The following is a 20205-nucleotide window of genomic DNA, read 5'->3' as shown; positions in this document are numbered from 1 at the left end:
TAGAAATTAAAAAAAGTATAATAAAGAGGGATTAATATATATTTAGCATGAAAAATGAATTGTTTGTAGTTGTTTATGTTACACGAAGAAGCCAAAAAGGTGCATGGATGAATTTGAGTTTTTGACACTAATGAAATACTATATAGAAAAGACTAGGGGCAGTAATTTTGTTGAATTTTGACCAGCATACAATTAGCAGAAAAAGGTGAGTCATTAGATAAAATCTCACATCAATTTTATACCATTAAATTATCATTGATAGCTATTTGATGATTATCAATCACAAAAGTTGCTGGCCCTAGTATTACTCATACTATATTATTATTTTGCACTGCTTTGTTGACCATATAGAAGTTAGACCTTTGAATTTGTTTTCTAGTGCGTAAAAGATCTAGTCTAAGTGTACTGACCCCACACAGTCATTTCTTTCTGCATTGAACCTTCTTTCCTTCGTGAAACCCCACGGACCCACACTCACACCTCCTTTCCTTTCTTTTCCTTTCTTTTCTCCTGACTCTGACTACTATAAATTCTCCTTCATTATCTTTCTTATTCATCATCCTCTCTTCCACTCTCTACAACTATGGCTGACCATGGCATCACCATGTCGCTTTCCCACACCTCCGACGACTCCTCCTCCGACCACAACACCCCTGCCACCGCTGCTGCCGTCGTCTCCAGGAGGCTGCCACCCTCGTCGTCCACCGGCAACCATTCATACCACCATCACCTCTCCGAGCCGCCGCCCCAGAAGAAGCCACGTGGCAGGCCTCCGGGGTCCAAGAATAAGCCGAAGCCACCCGTGGTGATCACCCAGGAAAGCGACCACGTGATGAAACCGGTGGTGATCGAGGTTGCCGCCGGCTCGGATGTGGTGGAGGCGGTGGTGAGTTTTGCCCGGCGGCGCCAGGTAAGCTTGTCAGTGTTGAGTGGGTCAGGAACCATTGCGAACGTCACCTTACGTCACCCTTACTCACATGCTCCTGCATTAACCCTCCATGGACCCTTCACCTTGTTGTCATTCTCTGGAAGCTACATCGCTGGCCCTTTCACTCCTTCACCTCGTCCTCTTCCTCTTGCCTCTCCAGCTTCCGCTTCAGCTTCAACGGATGCTTCCTCAGCTAGCCCTACCCCCACCTGCTCCAGCTTCGCTGTTTCCTTCTCCGGTTCCCAGGGACAGATCTTCGGCGGGGTTGTGGCCGGGACACTCGTGGCGGCCAGCACGGTTGTGGTGTCGGCCTCCATCTTCAAGAGGCCTGAGTTCCACCAGGTTGGCGAGGGTGTCAGTGCTGGTGGTCGTGACGGTGACAATAAGGACGACGCTGATCGTCATAATAACTACAGTAATGCAGTTGTGAGTGAGAACCCTCTTACTGTGTTCAATGTGGGGAATGCCGGTGGTGGAGGAAACGGCATCAATAATAGCCACCCTGCTGATGTGAACGTCATGCAATGGGGCCACACTCTCTCGGCTTCTCGCGCTGCCAATTACTGAACCCCCAAGATCTAGCTAGCCAAATCCATATCTCTCAGCATTATTAATTAATTCCCCATTTTCTGTTTTTTTTTTTTATATTTTTCTTTTAGTTGTCTAAATTCTAAATTGTTAAGTATGGGGAAAACTGTTAATTACTCAGTCATTACAGTGTCACAGAGGCTGAAATAATAGGGTTTTCTCTTTCTTTGCTTTTTTTTTTTTTATATGAGCATGCTTGTCTTCTTGGTCGCTCTTTCTTATTTAATTTAAGGAAAAGTTTAGGAGGTCAGCAACTTTGTTAAATTCTGGTCAGCATGTAACCAGCAAAGAAAAGTGAGCCATTTGATAAAATCTCACATCATTAAAACCATCATTGATGGCTATTTAATGGCTACAAATTACAAAAGTTGCTGGTCTCCTAGCATTAGTCTTAATTTAATTATTCTCGGTTTTCCTTCATCAAAGAATATGTGTTTTGATTATGGGATGGAGTTTCAGGCGTAGAAGGTGGTGGATAAAATTACAGGGTGGTGTGGTTGTGGTGCTGCCGCCTCGGGAAGGACCCAATTTTGTTGTCTCCAATACGAAGCATGGAGACAAATGAAAGGGAAAGAGAGAAAGGCAAAGTCACAAGTCCCTTTAAATTGAAACATGACTCGTCTAATCTCTATTCATCTGCCCTATTGGAATTGCTTTTATCTCCCAGTTACATACATTACTACTATTACTCAACCTTCATCTCTTCATTTTTACATTCTTCTTCTTCTGCCCTTCTGGCTACTTAACATATCATTGCATCATCATGAACTTTTATAACATGCATGCTCATCACCTTATTATTAATTAGAGGAACCAACTCTTGCTCGAATATTACTTATTCTTAGAGTTAGGTTTATAATTTAGAATTTGAAATTAAAAAATTTTTAAGTTAAAATAAATAAATAGTTCTAGAAACAAAGGCTTTAGCTAACATTGTAATCAATTATAATTATAAATACAAAGTCTAAAGAAATCAAAAGTTATTTTATTTTGCATTCTTTAATTACTACTAGAATAATTGCTAATTTAGATATTACATATAAAAAATAAAAAATATTAAGTTAAATAAGATAACTTTGAATTATTATTTTCTTACCACATCAATAGTAAAAATATTTAAAAGACAATAAAAGGCAAAAATATTTTTATTTTGCACTCTTAACCATCATTTACCTTATTGGCATGTTAGGAAGAAAATAATTCAAAGTTATTTTATTTAACTTACATCTAAAATTTATGTATGTATCATCTAAACTTATATACTTATTACACATAATATTACTCATTTATTTTAGCTACTACAAAAAAAAATCATTTTTATTGACAAATTTTTAATTAGTGATAATAATATAATGACTACTATATATTTTATTTAACTTATATTTTTATGACAATTATATATTTTTCATTATTGCTACATGTTATAATAATGGCAATTATATATTTTTTGAGATCATTAAAAAGATATTTACTAGTAATTATATAATTTACACTAAAATTTTTTAGCGACAAAATATAAAACGGTTAATGTTTAATTGCTGCTAAATATATTAGCGATTATTTTTATTATATTTAAAATTAAAATAAATAACCGCCAAAAGTGATTTACTAATAATAAGTGGTAATTAATGAGTGCAAAATGTAGTAATTTTGGCTGATATCTATTGTCACCCAAATATTTTTGGATCTTATTTTGTGTTTCTTAATTGTTGTTAAAATAATTAAGTAATATGATATGTAATAAATATGTAATTATCAATATTATATACATAAAATTATAAATATTAAATTAAATAAAATTACTTTAAATTATTATCTCTTTAGTATTACTGATAATTTTTTTTACCTGTATTGAAGCTTAAAAATTACTATTGATCATGAATTGGTTAAATATTTAAACTAATAAATCAGTAGCTAAAGTGATAGCCGATTTGATTTCTAAAACCTTGCCTATATAAGCTATAACACGTCTCATTGATTGCAACGAAAAAGAAAAATACAATACATAAATACCTAATGTTTTGTCGCAACAAAATATCGGATTCCTTTTTAAATAAATAAATTAAATTCTATATATGCACTAAAATTTTTAAATTATTTATATTCTTACATCATATTACTTATCTCATTCTAAATAAAAAATTTAATTTATTTATTTAAAAAATTTTCATAATAACTAAAAAAATATTATTTTAAGCAATTCTTTAAGGTTATCATCTCAAAAATATTATGTTAATAACTGTAAAATGACTTTGTTCTTAATTTTATTTGAAACATAAAACTCGATTATTTTGAGTTTTATCTCATTTTTTTGTGATTATGCTACTTGTATACAAAAATTAGCTATTAAAATCAGCTATCAATATAAAATACATATTGGAATATAAATACACATTAAAAATAAATTAAACTACACATGTATTTATACACAAATACATTAATAGCTGATTTTAATAGTTAATTTTAGTGTTTGAAACCTTTTTATATTTTCTATTCAAATTAGATAACTATTTAAATAAAGATGGCAAAAACATCTTTTTATAAAGATGCTTTATTTAAAATGTAATTTATTTATTTAGCCACACTTTAAACAAAAACAACATTTTTATAATATATTAAAATCTAGCCGGCCAAACAATCTATCATCCAAGATCAAAAGAAAACATTTTCATACGAAGACAATTATAAAATCTTCATGGTAGTATCTATCTTTAAATTATGTAATGTTTACTTATACGTTGATAAAAATATAAAATAAGAAGAAAAATAGAAAAAAGAAGTAGTAAATATATGATTAGTTTTTCATTCTTTTATTTTCTTTGACTTATATATTAGAAGAGAGTGGCTGAAAGACGGGGCTAATTTTTTTGGATATGAGAAGTATGTGTGTACTGTGTATTATTATGGAAGATGTGAGTGCTAGACATAGATGTGGGAACAACTTTTTCTGAAACAAGAATGAAGAAATCGGACCATCCGATTTCTTTGTAAAAAAAAATTAAACTTACTAATCGGATAGTTCGATTAGTGTGAAAGAGGAAATTTAAATTTTGATGAAAATAATCGGACCCTTCAATTTGTGTACTCAAAAATCAGTCCAATTTTTGCTCCTAACACCATAGTTGCGTAAAGCACCTATACACTCTATATCTGCGTCTTACACCATTTTCCCTTCCATATCTAAATTAAAAAGTGGAAAGACGGACTCAAACGAGTCAAAAATGGAGTCAAAATGCTGAGCAGCTGAGACATGCATACTACTTGGCTTTAAGATGTGACAATGAGAGGAGTCCAAATCCACTGCTCTCATATTTATGATCTTTTCGTCCTCTCTCAATTTCATTTATTTAAATGAAGCATAATAATTAATAATGATCATTTGATGGTGTACTCTAATGTGAGGGATGAGGCCATCTGGTGAGTGCACGCGAGGTCTGAGGCAGATCAGAGCAGTCTTCATACATATATAAGTGTGAAATGACGTCCCATGGCTTCTTCGGCGAGAGTAAAAATTAAAGCTGCATTCACTTCTTTCCCTCTTACAAACCACACACCAACCTCAATTTCTTCTTTCTTTGCATATTTTGTGTTTCTTATACACATTATACAGTGCATGTAATTAATCGTTTTATCGCATAACCTAATAAACATCTTTTTTTGATAGAAGAGATTTGTCATTTTCGTGGAATGCAGAGAGCGAGGGAGGGGGGGATGAAAAAGCAAAAGAGTTGAAGGAGGGAAGAGGGTACGTACGTGACTTTTTGATGAGTAGGGGGTCAGTGTCACAAAATATAGGGGCCTTCCATAACCCGTACACTGCTAAAGCAACGTAACAGAAGGCCCTTTATAGGTTAGACTTTAGGATAACATTCTCCAACGCTTAGGTTATTAGGAGTAAAGTTGTACCAAACACTTGGGAGCTGATATATTTTGCCTATGGGAGACAAAGACAACATATGTGATTGGGGTACGGTATTATGATCCACCGGTTTTTATTATGCTCCCTCATCTAGTGTCCAACGGTTTTTTTGTTTCACTCTCACAACACACACTCTTCACTCTTCACTATGTATGTACGTTGCTTACAATATGCATACCAATGGATAATGCTACAACTTTAACTTTTCTCTTAGGCCTTGACACTCACGATATTAACACATTTTTGCTAAGCAGAATATTAGGGTCAGTAATTTTGGTGTTTTGTAATCATTAATTGGCCATTAATAATATTTTTAATAGTGTGAGATTACATCTAATGGTGGAGATCATTCACTTTTGTTTTGATGGTTAAGTGCTGGCCAGAAAACACAAAAGTTGCTGGCCCCTAGACTTTTCCATTTGCTAATACGTATTTCACAATTTTTGTTAAAGCATATTTTTTTTTTTTGGAAAAAGAGAGTAAATTATTAATTTAATTCTTAAAATTTTATGTTATTTAGTTTTTAAATAATAATTATTTATAGACTTTTAGATATGAATAATTTTTGACAGAATATTTTAAAATATTCTCTTTCTCAAAAATTGTTATCTTTAATGTGATTATTTTTTAAAAGCTAAATTACCAGTGTCTTAATTTCTCAAGAATTAAATAAGTGTTTTATCAAGAAGGAAAATAAAATTATGTTATAAGATAAATGGTATAAATTCAATAAAAAAAATATGCGTATTCATTATGTGGTTATGTGTTTTTGCACTACTTCAATACAAAAAATTTTACAAAGTATGTAAAATTTTGCACATAATGCATAAACTTATGAATATAATATAAAAAATTTTTTACATAACACACAAATTTATTAATATAATACATAAATTTTTTTGTATTGTATATTAAAATTTTGTGCTGTGTATTAAAATTTTTATGCTCATATATTTGTTGAACATATATAAAAGAAAAAACTCCTGCAAAAAAAAAGAATTAAATATCTAAATGTTTTGGCTATAATATTAAAGATTATTTTATATATAAATAAAATAGAATTTTTATATTAAAGAGAGTTTGATTTGTGTTGAGATAATTTTTTTTACTATAAAATAAATCAGAGGTCTAATTTATATATTTAAATATTTTTAATTTTAAATACAAATCTAAAGATTAAATTTGTGTATTTAAAATAAATTTGACTCTTAAATTTACATATTTTAAAAAAAAAGTCACAAATCTAACCATTAAATTTGTGATTTTCACATGTAAAGATTCTTGATGGCCAAAAGAGAGGGAGATGTTAGATTTATGATCTTCTTTTAAACTTGATTTATTAATCCTCAAATTAGAAAATAAAATTTGATTTCTGTTCTGATTGTAAGATAGATTATGCAGGAGATAATTTTATTTTGTCTCTTAATGAACAAAGTCAGAAACAAATCAGAGAGGAGAAGAAGACCCAGTCAATAGTATTTTGGTTCAGCTAACAAGTGTAATGTAACCTACATCTAATCTCTACCACAATAGTGGTGGAATTTTCACTACATTTCCAAATTTTACATACACCAATACCCAAAGATTTAGCATAATCTGCTTATCAGAGACAAATCAAACTTCTTCTTAAACTTGACTTGGCTAGGTTCACTCTCTAAACTTACAACACATTAAGTGTTCACCCAACTTAGTAACGAATACCTCTCAGGTACAAGATATAAAACAGAAATATAATCAAAAGAGATTTGAAGTAACTTTTGGCTTTTCTCTCCAAGTTACCTCTCGTTGCTTTTTTTTTAATGGCTTTTTCTAAATGACTCACATAAATGCCTTACCATTGAAGTGAAACAAAAAAAGATAAAACATACAAACTGAATATTCAATGATAGACTATGAAGGAGATGATGTTAAACAGCTCTAAAGTGATAAGATGACCGGATTTAACATTCTCATATGTAGCGCTCTCCATCTTGGCAAAATATTCCTTTGATGCATAAATATTGTCCAAAATGTTGAGTAAGAGTAGTAAAAAAGCTCTCAATAAAACTTTGATTTTGGTTCACTCTCCTTGAGCCAACTCTTGTTGAGTATTCCATTTTGTATTGAGTTCTGTTGCCAAGGCTAAGGCTTGCTTTCCTAAGTAAACTCATTAAATCTTGAATCAGTTAAAATTTTCCTTTTTTCCATCAATCAGACCAAAAAATTAGGAATTTGAGATCAAAGTTAAACTGTGTAGAAGAGAGATGAGCTGCAGCTTCATTGATTTTGTTTTCTTAATAAGTTTGCCAAATTCAAACCTTTAATATTGTGCTTTGGCCCCCAAATTTCAATATCCACCATTAATTCACAACAGAAGAAAGTAGCCTCCACTCTCTTATTGTTACCCAAATTGCATGTGTAGAAGAAAGGTAAAATTAACGAATAATTGACTTGTATGTTAATAAAAAAATCTTTTACCTTTTTCTTTTGATTATGCTTGGTTTAAGCCTTTTATTTTGGCTCTATCTTGATTTGACATTGCCTTTAAGATTTTACTTTCCATTTTCTTCTTTGATGTTAGATTAAAAACATGAACATCTTTTTTCTTCTTTATGTTTTACTCGAAACCACAAAACTTCACCTTCGTCACTTTGGATTCCTCTTCAAGAAGCAAGTGACTCGATTTTGGACTTAGTCTCAATCAGTTGCCTTGAATATACACTATTCTTTTTATTGGGCTGCTTGTTTTTTTTTGTTTAAACTGCACAATAAAATTTAGACCTGCAAAATTAAGTAATTCATCACAATATTTTTAGACTATTAATTCTAACCAAAATCATGTTTATTATCATCAAAAATGTTATTATTTGTTTTTTAAACTCAACAACAGGAAAAAAAAAAACTAAATCTCAATATTATTGAAATACAGTTAAAAATATAACACCAAAATTAAAAAACATATAGAAATATGGTAAAAAAAAAAAAAAAACTTACTAATTAGGAGAATCATTTGCAAGTTCTAAAGTACCCTCGGTAGTACAGTTTTGTGTGTTTGTCCTTTAAGTTAGTATTATTTTTACTTCTAAGTTTTACAGTTTTCATTCTAACATGAACACAGAATTACTAATCAACAAAATAGAATATCCAATCTAATAAACTAAACATAGAAAAGCCACCGAGAAAACATAGAAATTGACTAAAATAAACATAAAAACATCAAATGTTAAACTCACTCATAAGAATCATCTATTGAAAGTATGTGTTATATTTGTGTGTGTGTTTTTTTTTAGTTGTTTTAATGTTTTCCTTCTAAAATATACATAAATTTGCATAAAGGGAACACACAAAAATTAAGACACATGAACATAGAAAATCAGATATAAGAAATATAAAAAAAATTATAAATATGTAAATTTAAGGGTTAAGTACGATTTTGATCTCTAAGGCATAAGCCGAAAATGTTTTTTGTCCTTAACCTTTTTTTACATACAAAATCGTTCTTAAGGTTTAATTTGGTTTTAAAATCGTCCTTACTTTAGGGACTAAAATCATACGGAAGTGACAGTGGAGGCGGAGGTAGAAGTGGATCCATGGACAGCTTCTTCTTCTTCTTCTCTTCCCCCTTCGAAGGAATAGAAACACTCTCTTTCTCTTATTTTTTTTTCTCTTTTTTTATTTTATAATTTTTTAGTTATGAGTAATTTGGTCAAAAATTTTAATATTTAAGTAAAAAAGACGATTTTAAAACTTGATTTTAGAACTTAGGGACGATTTTGTATGCAAAAAAAGGTTGGAGACGAAAAATTTTTTGGTCTATATCTTAGAGACCAAAATCGTACTTAATCCTAAATTTAACTAAGTAACTCCCTCCTCTATGTTCTTTAGGAATCTAATTTCATCCCCAATCCCATGTGATTTACATTGAACTTTTGTTCATTCAGCCCAAAGAATGTTTTTATTATGGGGGGAGGAGAAGGATCCACTGCAAGGGAACTGCTGAGGCATAACACCATTGACCAAGTTATAATCTGTGACATTGATGAGGTAAATTAAATTAAAACCTCCTAAGTACTAAGTTAACAGATAATTATTATACATGATGATGGAGCCAGATTATTAACTAATTCCATTTTCATTGATGCTTGGTTTTATCACATCAGGAGGTGGTGGACTTTTGCAAATCATACTTGGTAGCTAATGGGAAACTTTCTATGATCCAAGACTTGAGGTCATCATCAATGATGCCAGGTCTGATAATAATCAAATAATAAACTCTTGTGCTTCCTGGATTATTGATCATCAGCATAATGGCCTATTGACCTTGGTCATATATAACAAGTTTCTATTAGCTAGGAATGAATAAATTCTAACAGAATGTGTCATGGTGAATTAAAGGGCTGAACTAGAAGCTGGAGAAGAGAGGTATGATGTGATAGTTGGGGACTATGGAGGCCCTTGTTATAAACTTTACACAAAATCCTTCTATGAGTTCACTGTCAAACCAAGACTGAAGGAGGGTGGCATATTTGTGACATGGGTACTATAAGACCAATGTCCATAACATGAATCAAACATTTATTAGAGGAAGCAAAATTAAAGTGACATTTATATATTGGTCAGGCAGGACCTGCTAGAATATTCAGCCACATTGAGGTCTTTTCATTTATCTACAACACATTGAGACAGGTTTTTAAGTGTAAGTAATCTTTTACCCTTCTTTATGTAATGCTATTTTGATTTAATAGTTTCCAAATTAAATAGTTGACCACTTTTGCAGATGTCCCATCCTATGCTGATATCTGGGGATGGGTCATGGTAAAGCTTATTACTTTATCATAATTTTCAAGAAATTGTTTTGTATGTTATCTCACAATAGGAAATGGACCTCATCATATCTTAATCATTCTTTTGCTCTTGGAATATAACAGGCTTCAGATTTTCCATTAGAGCTGAATGCAGAAGAGATATACCTGAGAATGAGACCAAGGATTAAGGGGGAAAATAGATATCTGGATGGCAAAACATTCTCATCAGCCTCAACATTGGGCAAAGTTGTTCGCAATTCGTAAGTGAAATCAAATTATAAGTTTGTAACTTTTGCCTCTCTCAAATATCTATTGTTGACAAGCATAGCCACTATTAACAGGTTGGACAATGAACTCATGTATACACAGAGGAAGCTGCAAGGTTCATACATGGCCATGGCAAGCACGCTTAATTAACCAAGCTTGACAACAAGTATCACAACATATAAAGAAAACAAGTGAAATCCCATGTTATGTTTTTGTTTGATTTTTTTTTTCATGTGTTCCCTTACCTAGCTTTGTTCTTCTCTTTTATTTTTCATTAAAGATGTTCTCTGAAACACTTAATGAAGATTTTTATGATTAAAGATTATTAATGAATTAAAGCTGAATATGTTTGCAATATTACTTAGATTTTTTTATGACATTTATGTTTTCTTGGAACACTTATCCATCACAAACGAATCTAAGGCTAAATGAGTTTGATTTTTTTTTTTTAGATTGGATCCTTTTTGTTAAGCGCAAGAAGAGAAAATGGATTGTATTTGGTTATTTCTGAAGCAAGATTCTACAATGCTTTAGCTTTTACGTTAGTTAGATAAAGGGAGTAACTTAAAATATAGATTAGTTTGTTTAGTCATTTTCTCATTTTACATTGTTATCATTAGTTAGTTTATGATAATGACTTAATTAATGTAATTTAGTATTATGCTAATATTTTTTAGGATTCTTTTGAAACCAATGAGATCAATATAGTATTTTTGTCTCTAAACTTATTTAATTACTACTTTTAGCTTATTCAATGAAAAATTCAGAATCAATTCAAGAATAAGGAAGTTCATTAGAGTGCACAAAATGAGTTAAATAAACACTATTATGAGAAAATTATCTCTTTTATATAGGGTTAATTTTTTTTTTAATATCTTGGTTTAATTTGTTTTTCATAGTGATCTGATCTTATAAATTGTAAGTGTTCTTCTATTGATACTTTAAAATTTTTACATCATACTTTGCCTCACTTTTATTTATTTATTTATTTTTATTCTTCTCTCCTACTTTTGCAATTCTCTTAAATTTTATTTTTTATTTCTACCAAATTCTTTGGTATAAGTTTTTACTATTATTAGCAGTATTTGGATTCTCAAAGCAATTTTTAGTTCACCATGAGTTTTGGAAAAAAGTAAAATGTGGCTATTTTGGGTACATTTGCTCTGCCAATGATTAAAAAAAGACTTTCAAGGACCATGAGGTTGCTATCAAAAGCAAAGGTCTTAATTTTTTTTATTATTATGATTATAAAAGCTTTGGTTTTGATTGGTTCTTAAACTTCATGTTTTTAGAGTTTTGGTAGAGGTCTCAGTTTTTATTTACATATAATTTTTTTCTTTATCATATTGAATTCTCAAAAACTAATGTTGTATTAGAATTTGTTGTAAATACTCTTCAATTCTGATTTCAGTAATTTCTTTCTCTTATATTAATTTATTTATTTAATAATGTATTGGATAAATCTTGCTCTCCATATATAATTTTTTTTAAAAATTTTGGATTATGGTGTTATAAACATTTTTTATATTTATCTTTATCTGAATTTTTTGCACGAAAAGAAATTGACAATCAAATTTAGCTTTTTTGCCTTTTTTTTAATTTTTCTCCTTCTATATAAAATTATGTGTTATAAATTACTGTTATTTTAATTGCAATCTATTAGTATATGATTACATTTATTTATCAATTGTGGTTTTTTTAGGATTTTTTGGATGTGTATTAAATTACATAAAATTATAATTTTGTTGACAGGCTGAGTGCTAATTTATTATATACATAAAAAATATATTTCCTTGCAGAAAATGTTTATTTTTTATGTTTGTATTTAGAAATTTACTTTCTGGGGTCATATTGAGTTTATTTGATTTTGTTTTCGTTTTGAACTGAAATAGAAATTTGAATAGAAAATTTTTCATATTTAGAAAAAGCTACCTGAAATGTGAAAAATTATAATGGAAGTTCATGATTGTATTTTGTAGAATATCCTGAGCATGATATTCATGTGGTTTTTTTTAAAACACGGATAGATTTGGGTTGAAATTTTGTTCTGTTTGTGATTTTTTTTTAGATATTTGTTTGTATTATTACCTTTTGTTTTATTGATTTTTAGCTATAAATAGTTTTGGCTTGAAATTTTGTTCTACTTGTGAAAAGATTAATTGGAACCTTTTGTTTCGATTCTTTTTTGTGGCCTTTGATTGCTAAAGAATGAACACTGTGTTATGAGAATCAAATCAAATACTACGATGATAAGTTAAATTTATTCTATTGAGATGATTGTTTTATATAAATTATGTTGAATTTATTTTCTTTTATGTGGTTTATAATATTTATTTTTTGATGATAAGTAAAAGTACATGTTTACTTCTAGTCCTCTTTTACGTGCTGCTTAAAAAAGTTTAGTTTCATTGAGACATTTGTTTTGCTGGGTTTCTTTTCTATTTAATGTTATTTTGTTTTGTTTTTCGTCTTGGTTATTTCTTTATTTATTTTTTCCTGATGTTATGTGAATGATTTATTTTATCTAAAATGTTATCTATCGTAGGAGAGTTTTTAATTTCATTTTCTCCTTATACTATGCATCTTTATTATTATTTTCATTGGTCTACAACTATTGTTTTGTGGACTTGTGGTTACTATTTCATCACTTGAAATTGTTTGATTATATTTTCAGGAGGCAGCTATAATTCGGTTAGACATGAGTGAATAAATGGAGCGGCATACAATGAGCAAGTTGATTTACTGATTCTCAGGTTTGTGAATGTTGCTATGAATCTTAATTTACTAAACATTTTTTTGGAGTTTAAAACAACATGGTCTACCGTAATGACGAACTTTAATATTTTTATAAAATTCACTCTTTGAAACGGTAAATTTTATTTTAATTAGCGGTGAACTTTTTTCTACACATAGTATATATCCGCATATACTGATTGCTTTTTATTCACATCTACATTCATTTTTTCTCTTTTACACTTCTTGTTATTATATTTTTTTATAATATCTGAAATACCATTATTATCAATTCATTATGATGGTGAAATTACTTTTGATGAAGATGGATCCGTTATATTTATTTTTGTACAACCAACATTTATATACTTGTCGATTGAAGTGAAAGAGATGATAACGCTGAAAAATTACAAAACATGAAAAAAGTGAAAAAAATCTATTACACACATCCGATGGAAGTGAACGGCACTTTAATTTACAAAAAGTATTTATTCTTTTAATTTCTTATTTTTTGCTTGATATTTTGTTTATATTATTTTTATATGTAAACATGACTTTTAACAATGTTTCATTTGGCCAAGTATCGAATATGTGATGAAGAAGATATACGATTAATTAGGGATTGGCATAATCATTTTCCAAACATCCATTGTTAGAGTTATTTTTGTTTCTCTTTAATATGTGTACAACGACATCGTCGAAAGTTGGTGATGAGAATGCATCATCTGCAGCAATAAGAACAAACATAAGAAGGTTGATTTGAATATGCCATCGGAGGAGAGTCAAGAGTCAAGACGAGTCAAATTCTGATGATTATAATGATGTGTGTTAGAAGTAGATCATGAAAGTCATAATGGTTCTGTGGTTGGAGACCCAAAACAAGATCATTATCAAGCTCATCTTGTGTCTGATCATGAAGATGTAGATACCAAACCAATAGACATACCCGAGGAAGAAGATGAGGAGTTAAACAACTTCACAGTGTCACAAGTTGCGCTAATCCAGCCTGCTATTTTCAGACCATACGATCATTTTGCTCACTATTCGACGTTGAACCTTGACGCAATGAATGTAGATTGGTCTTTTGGTCAACGAAGGTCCGAGGATGATCCAACGCATGAGCTTGAGATTGGGCAACAGTTTGACAACAAAGAAGCCGTGATAGCGGTAAAGATGTATAGCCTCAAGCGAGCTGTGGAGTATATGATAGTAGAGAGTGACCAGTTGAAGTATGATGTACACTGCACTCAGAGAAATGGAACATACGCATTGTATATCGTAAAAAACAAGAGAAATGGGAGGTTAGGAGATATGGTGGTATTCATTCTTGCATGCAAATAACATTAGACCAGAACTATAGAAGGTTGGATTCGAAGGTAGTAACTGAACACGTATTCTCTCTAGTAAAGACAGATCCTACGATCAGCATAAGAGTTCTCCAAAGAGCAGTTGAGAATCACTTTAATTACAAGACATCTTATAAAAAAGTTTCACTTGCAGAGTAGAGAGTAATTGCGAAGATATATAATAATTAGAAAACATCGTATAACGAGTATTTTAGGTGGTTTTTTGCGATGCAGATGTACCTACTAAATAAGATTGATTATATCACATTTAACGCATCACTTATAATTCATTATATTTTAATATGTCCTAATGAAATTACTGATTCAGATACATGGGTGCAACTTATATAAAAAAATACATCATGTGGCTGATAAGTTGGCAAACTTGATTCTTGAATCCAACCAGGATACTATTTGCTTTGAGCATCCTCCTTCTGAGATTTCTTTAAATTTGCTAGCTGATAGTAGTGGAAAATTTTTTTTTTTTTGTCATTGCAGTGGAGTTTCTTTTCTCAGATTGAGGCTTAGTTTGGTAAAGTTTTTACTTTTCAAAAGTAGCTTATAAAAGCTAACTTTTAAAAGATGGCTTTTTAAAAGTTGTTGCATTTATGTTTGGTAAATTAAATTAAAAATAGCTTTTAATAAATACAAGCAACAACAATTGTGTTTGGTAAAATAGCTTTTAAAATTTAAAAATACTATAATAGACATAAATGCAAGCATTAAATTTGAAAATTAGTTAACATATGAGGTTATATTAGACTTTTAAATTTTGAAAAGCACAAGCCAACTTTGAAAAGCTCTACCTTAGGTGCTTTCAAAAGTACTCCGATCTTTTAAAAGCTGCAAGCACAAGCACATGATCTTTTTAATTTACCAAACACAAAATGAGGAGCTTGAGCTTTTAAAAAGCACAAGCACCTCTTCGAAAAGCTTTACCAAACCAAGCCTGAGTAAGTTTGTTTTGTTCTTTGTTTTGAAAAGTGTCAAGTATATATAGAGGGTTATGTTAGGTAACTAATTATTCATTCTTTGTTTTGAAAAATGTCAAGTATATCATTCATTCATTCTCTTTGACATCACAACCTTCCTACGGGATGTCAGCATCCACTAATACTCCATTTACCACAATCTTGGATACATCCATATCATCCACATTAACATCCGGCGCAAGAGCCTTAACTTGACTTACAGCACGATCAAACCCTTTCCGAAACATCTCAAAAGCCATTGTCTCCTTTGAATTTTTAGCATCCTTTAATGCATTCTCCAGCTCACCCACCTTTAGAGTTAATGCCTCAATATTCTCCATTACCCCTGACTCTTTTTCCTTCGGCTTCAAAGCCTCGGTCATGTCCTTCATACCCAATTCTCTAGCCTTATCCTTCAATTGAGAAACCTCCAGGTACTTATCAAGACCTACAACACCTGACTCTAGCTTTCTTCTCTTTAAACTAATCTCCTTAGATTGAGCAACCTTGACCACATTATCTTTATCACCTTCTGTCGAAGGGTCGTCCTTCCCGGATGACCTCTTGCTGGAAAAGGCCTCCAGAGATGCCGAAGTCAGGGTGTGAACTTTCTCACCTAGCAATATAAATCAAACAACCATGACAACATAAGCACACAAAAAAAAAAAAAAACAAAGACTACACTTTATCAATCTTCTTACCTATATGATCCTTCACGGCATCCCTGTCTATGTCCGACGTTCCCTTTCTGAGCGAGAAAAGAAAGGAGGTCCAGGGCGATTGACAGAAGTGCTCTGAGAGATGGCGCTTCATATGGAACTGGAAGACTCGATTGACGAGTACACGCACAGATAAGAACCTTTGCTGCTCCTCCTCTTGTACCAACCCTAATTCAACTACTACAATGAAAAGGGATGGAATGCCTTCTGCGAGACCAACCATGATAACGCATACTTTGCTGTTGCCAAGGTCAAACAAGTTGAGATGTAAGCACGAATCATAAAACAAGGATGGTTCGATCGCCTCACACAACTCATCAAGGCGTTGATGGCGAAGAATGCAATAATCTTTATTATCCACCAGCAAAGCGTGTATCTCATATTTCCCATAAGGTCCGGGAAGACCATTCAGGTACCATGTCAGCACCACACAGCGATCGCCTACATCTCCAAGGAACGACACAGGCAAGAAAACATCATAATCAGGAAGAGAAAGAGAAGGTACGCGCTTCTGTTTAATCCATGCCGACCATGCGTCACGTTGTGGGTGGTAGACATGGGCAATTCCTCGTGCGGACCCGCCACGGAAGAGAAGTTTATCATTTAACACGAAACCATGAATCGAATAACTAGAGGCGAGTTCGGTTGGAGGAGCGGCCAAGGAATGCCAGTTCGGGGGACTGGAACCCGAACGTAAAACCCATAACCCCCTCTTTCTTCTTGGCGGTGGTACCACAGTATGCTCCATCAAGTAAACTTCATCTTTAATGTTTGCAAGGAAACTGTGGGAGCTGGTCGGTGGCGGAGGGATTGCGCCCGTCGCTACTGCGTCAGATATGCCCAACGTGTCGCCGCCGACATAGGAGATTTGGTAGATCTTGGTGCCAGAAACGGGTTTATCATCGACTAGGAAAAGTTTCCCGTCGAAGATAAAGTGATTCCACGTGCCGGACTCTGGAAGTTTCAAAAGGAAATCAAACCGATCCGGCTCAAGAAGGGATTTCCAATCCCCATCGTCATTCTTCCCCAATTTTTCTAACTTCTCAACGCGGAAGCCAAAGATGTATTCGTCTGTCACCATCCACAGGCATTCTCCTGTTTCCGCCGACTCCATCATCAACAATATGAACTGAACACAGAGAAGAAAGGATTTATTTGTTTGTATATAGAAGGCAGACGTAGGCTAGGGTTTCAGTTATTGAAAGATCGTATGCAAACCCCGCTTTTTCTCACGGAGCCAATCCTTTGGTCTGCGAAAAAAAAAAAATAACTCAAGATAAATCTTGTTCCGAAAATTCTTTTGAAATAAATTTAAAAAAAATTATTTATTTTTCAAAACAAATAATTTTATCCATAAGTTTTAGAATACAATTTTTTTTGGGAGTTTGAAACAAGGTCGTCCAATGTAATGACGAACTTTAATATTTTTATAAAATTGGCTCACTCAAACGGCAAACTTTATGTTAATCAACTGTGAACTTTTTCCTGCACATAGTATATATCTGATTACTCTTTATTCATATTTATATTTATCTTTTCTTTTTTACACTTCTAGTTACTATATTTTTTATAATATATGAAATACTATTATTATCAATTCATTATGACAGTGGAATTGCTTTTGATGAAGATGAATCCGTTATATTTATTTTTGTACAACCAACATTTGTATACTTGCCATTGAATTGAGAGGGGTAGTATTGTGGTAACGCTGAAAAATTACAAAACATAAAGAGAATGAAAAAAATCTATTACACACATTCAATGGAAATGAACGACACTTTAATTTACAACAGGGTGGGAACTTTCTCACCTAGCAATATAAATCAAACAACCATGAGACTATAAGCACACAAAATAACAAAAAAAAAGAAAAACAAACAAACACTACACCCTATCAATCTTCTTACTTATATCAAGCTTTTTAGGTGGTTATTTGGGATTCACAAGTACCTACCAGGTAAGAATGATTATATTGCATTTAACGCATCACTTGTGATTCATTATATTTTAACATGTCCTAAAGAAGTTACTGATTCAAGTACATGGGCAACTTATATAGAGAAGTACATCATGTGGCTGATAAGTTGGCAAACTTGGTTCTTGAATCCAACCAGGATACCTTTTGCTTTGAGCATCTTCCTTCTGAGATTTCTTTAAATTTGCAAGCTCATAGTAGTGGGGTTTCTCTTTTCAGATTTAGTTTGTTTTGTTCTTTGGGCTGAAAAGCCTCAAGTGTAAAAAATTATATTGTGTTTTAGGTGTATAAGTATAACTTAAAATTTAAAAGATTATATATACAGAAAAACCATATGCACATATATTTTCTAAAAATATTGCATATGGAATGACTTTTATTCCAATTAGTTTAATTTTTTTAAACTGAAATAATTTATTTTTTGTGTTTTTCACAATCCTACAATCATACAATAAATGTAAACAATAGTTATTTTTACTGTTGTAGTGTTATATAATTGGATGCACGTGTAATAATTTAATTTTTTGATTTCGATCATCTATTTAATTTAGTTTTGACTTTTGAACACCGTATTTTTTAAAAGAAATTAAGTCTTAAAATTTCAATCAATTGTTCGAGGAACTCAAAAAATGCCTTCTAAATGAATATAGTCAACCTCATTTTCAAGGTTAATTAGTTCTGGCTAAAGACTATTAGGTAAGCTATTATCCATTAAAACCACTGACCGTAATGAACAATAATATTGAGCCATCAACAATATATATATAGGATGTTGGGAGCTGCTGAAATTTAAGTTACTGCTGATTAAGATCACGAATAAACTTGTCAACATCTTGCTCTATATGCAAAATTGGATAAATTAAATGAGAAAGTTTAGATCCAAAATATATAAGTGAATAACATACCACCATAAGTGAAATAATAAAGCCTTTAGAAGTTTAGAACAATAGCAAGTAAAATCATCATAGAAAGATCCGTAACACAAATATCTGGTATCATGAATATTTTATTGCGTTTTTTTTATTGACTCATATGCTCTTATTGATTCACCTATTCTCTTTGACTAAAACTTGATATTTTCTCAATTTTGTGAATGAAAAAGATTATAACCTAAAAAAGTACAAAATGATATATGAACATTGAAATCCTACTAACATGTCTAACTTTATTTAATAGCGGAATAAACACATCAGTATTCAAAATCTGATAAAATAAAGCATACATGAACAGGTTGAAGTTAGTCATTCTTGTTCCAATGGTGTTATTGGGTTGCTTGGATTGGTCCCACCAGATAGCTTGGGCTCTTTCCTTGGAGAGATGCAATCTGTAACGTAATTTTGTTCTCAGATCTTAAGAATAACAAGTCTTTTAAAAAATAAAGAAAATTTATTCACCAAATCCCTAACAATGTATAATTTAAGGGTAACTCTTACAGAATAACAAGATGCATGCTCACAAAAGCAACATTATACCTTGGGAGTATGGATGTTTGCGAGGTATTCCCTTTCACATTGGAGAGAAATCTCTCAAGTCAGATAAACAAATAAATTACAACACAAATAAAGGGCAAAAAAATTGTTGCACTTATATCAACATTGGTTACTAAATAAAAGGTACTATCTTTTTCAAAAAAATTTAAATCTATTGTTTTCCTTAGTTCAAAGAATTATATTTTATATAATACATTAAATGAGACAAATACAACACAATTTTATTTTATATAACCTATTATATTATAATATTTTAGGCGATTATTCGGTTAGCACAATTTCGAGTACAAAAATCAACATCAATCCACAAACTGAAAAATTTGCACAGTTGACTTATGGGTATTTCATAACTAATAAGCCTCTCAAAAATTAATTAATTTATTTAATTATTAAATTTAACAAATATAAAAAAATTTTAAACAGAACTGATCAACATGAAGAAGTTTACCGCCCTGCGCATCGTGCGGGTCTCATTCTAGTAT

At 31.4% G+C, this 20205-nt stretch overlaps 2 protein-coding genes and 1 pseudogene across 3 annotated transcripts; 2 read left to right on the top strand and 1 right to left on the bottom strand.

Moving 5' to 3' along the window:
* The first annotated feature begins 601 nt into the window (after window positions 1-601).
* LOC107641565 (AT-hook motif nuclear-localized protein 28-like) lies at window positions 602-1627 on the top strand. The gene has a single exon (XM_016345050.2). It carries the CDS (start codon window positions 605-607, stop codon window positions 1493-1495), a length of 891 nt encoding a protein of 296 aa, XP_016200536.2. The 5' UTR covers window positions 602-604; the 3' UTR covers window positions 1496-1627.
* A 3271-nt stretch (window positions 1628-4898) lies between these two features.
* LOC107641564 (thermospermine synthase ACL5-like) lies at window positions 4899-10632 on the top strand (annotated as a pseudogene).
* A 3074-nt stretch (window positions 10633-13706) lies between these two features.
* On the bottom strand, window positions 13707-17506 carry LOC148566414 (uncharacterized). Of its 2 annotated transcripts, XM_088488871.1 has the most exons (3): window positions 16238-17506; window positions 15644-16152; window positions 13707-13944 (listed from the first exon to the last, which is right to left on the bottom strand). In XM_088488871.1, the coding sequence occupies exons 1-2, from the start codon at window positions 17370-17372 to the stop codon at window positions 15656-15658; spliced, it is 1632 nt and encodes a 543-aa protein (XP_088344997.1). In that variant the 5' UTR covers window positions 17373-17506; the 3' UTR covers window positions 13707-13944; window positions 15644-15655. The 2 variants fall into 2 exon arrangements, with proteins under 2 accessions (XP_088344997.1, XP_088344996.1); XM_088488870.1 differs by lacking the exon at window positions 13707-13944 and having other exon boundaries at window positions 15628-16152.
* Window positions 17507-20205: the final 2699 nt, after the last annotated feature.

The sequence above is a fragment of the Arachis ipaensis genome, chromosome B5, assembly GCF_059453495.1.
Source record: "Arachis ipaensis isolate K30076 ecotype BB chromosome B5, ASM5945349v1, whole genome shotgun sequence".
Classification (NCBI taxonomy): Eukaryota; Viridiplantae; Streptophyta; class Magnoliopsida; order Fabales; family Fabaceae; genus Arachis; species Arachis ipaensis.
This window is presented reverse-complemented; position numbering and strand designations above follow the sequence as displayed.

Bases quoted from the DNA above. Each gene is read 5' to 3' on its own strand.
- LOC148566414 (XM_088488871.1), bottom strand. From the start codon at position 17,372: ATGATGGAGTCGGCGGAAACAGGAGAATGCCTGTGGATGGTGACAGAC. The intron at 16,153-16,237 runs GTAAGAAGATTG...TTATATTGCTAG, and splicing joins TGCCGTGAAGGATCATATAG to GTGAGAAAGTTCACACCCTG.
- LOC107641565 (XM_016345050.2), top strand. From the start codon at position 605: ATGTCGCTTTCCCACACCTCCGACGACTCCTCCTCCGACCACAACACC.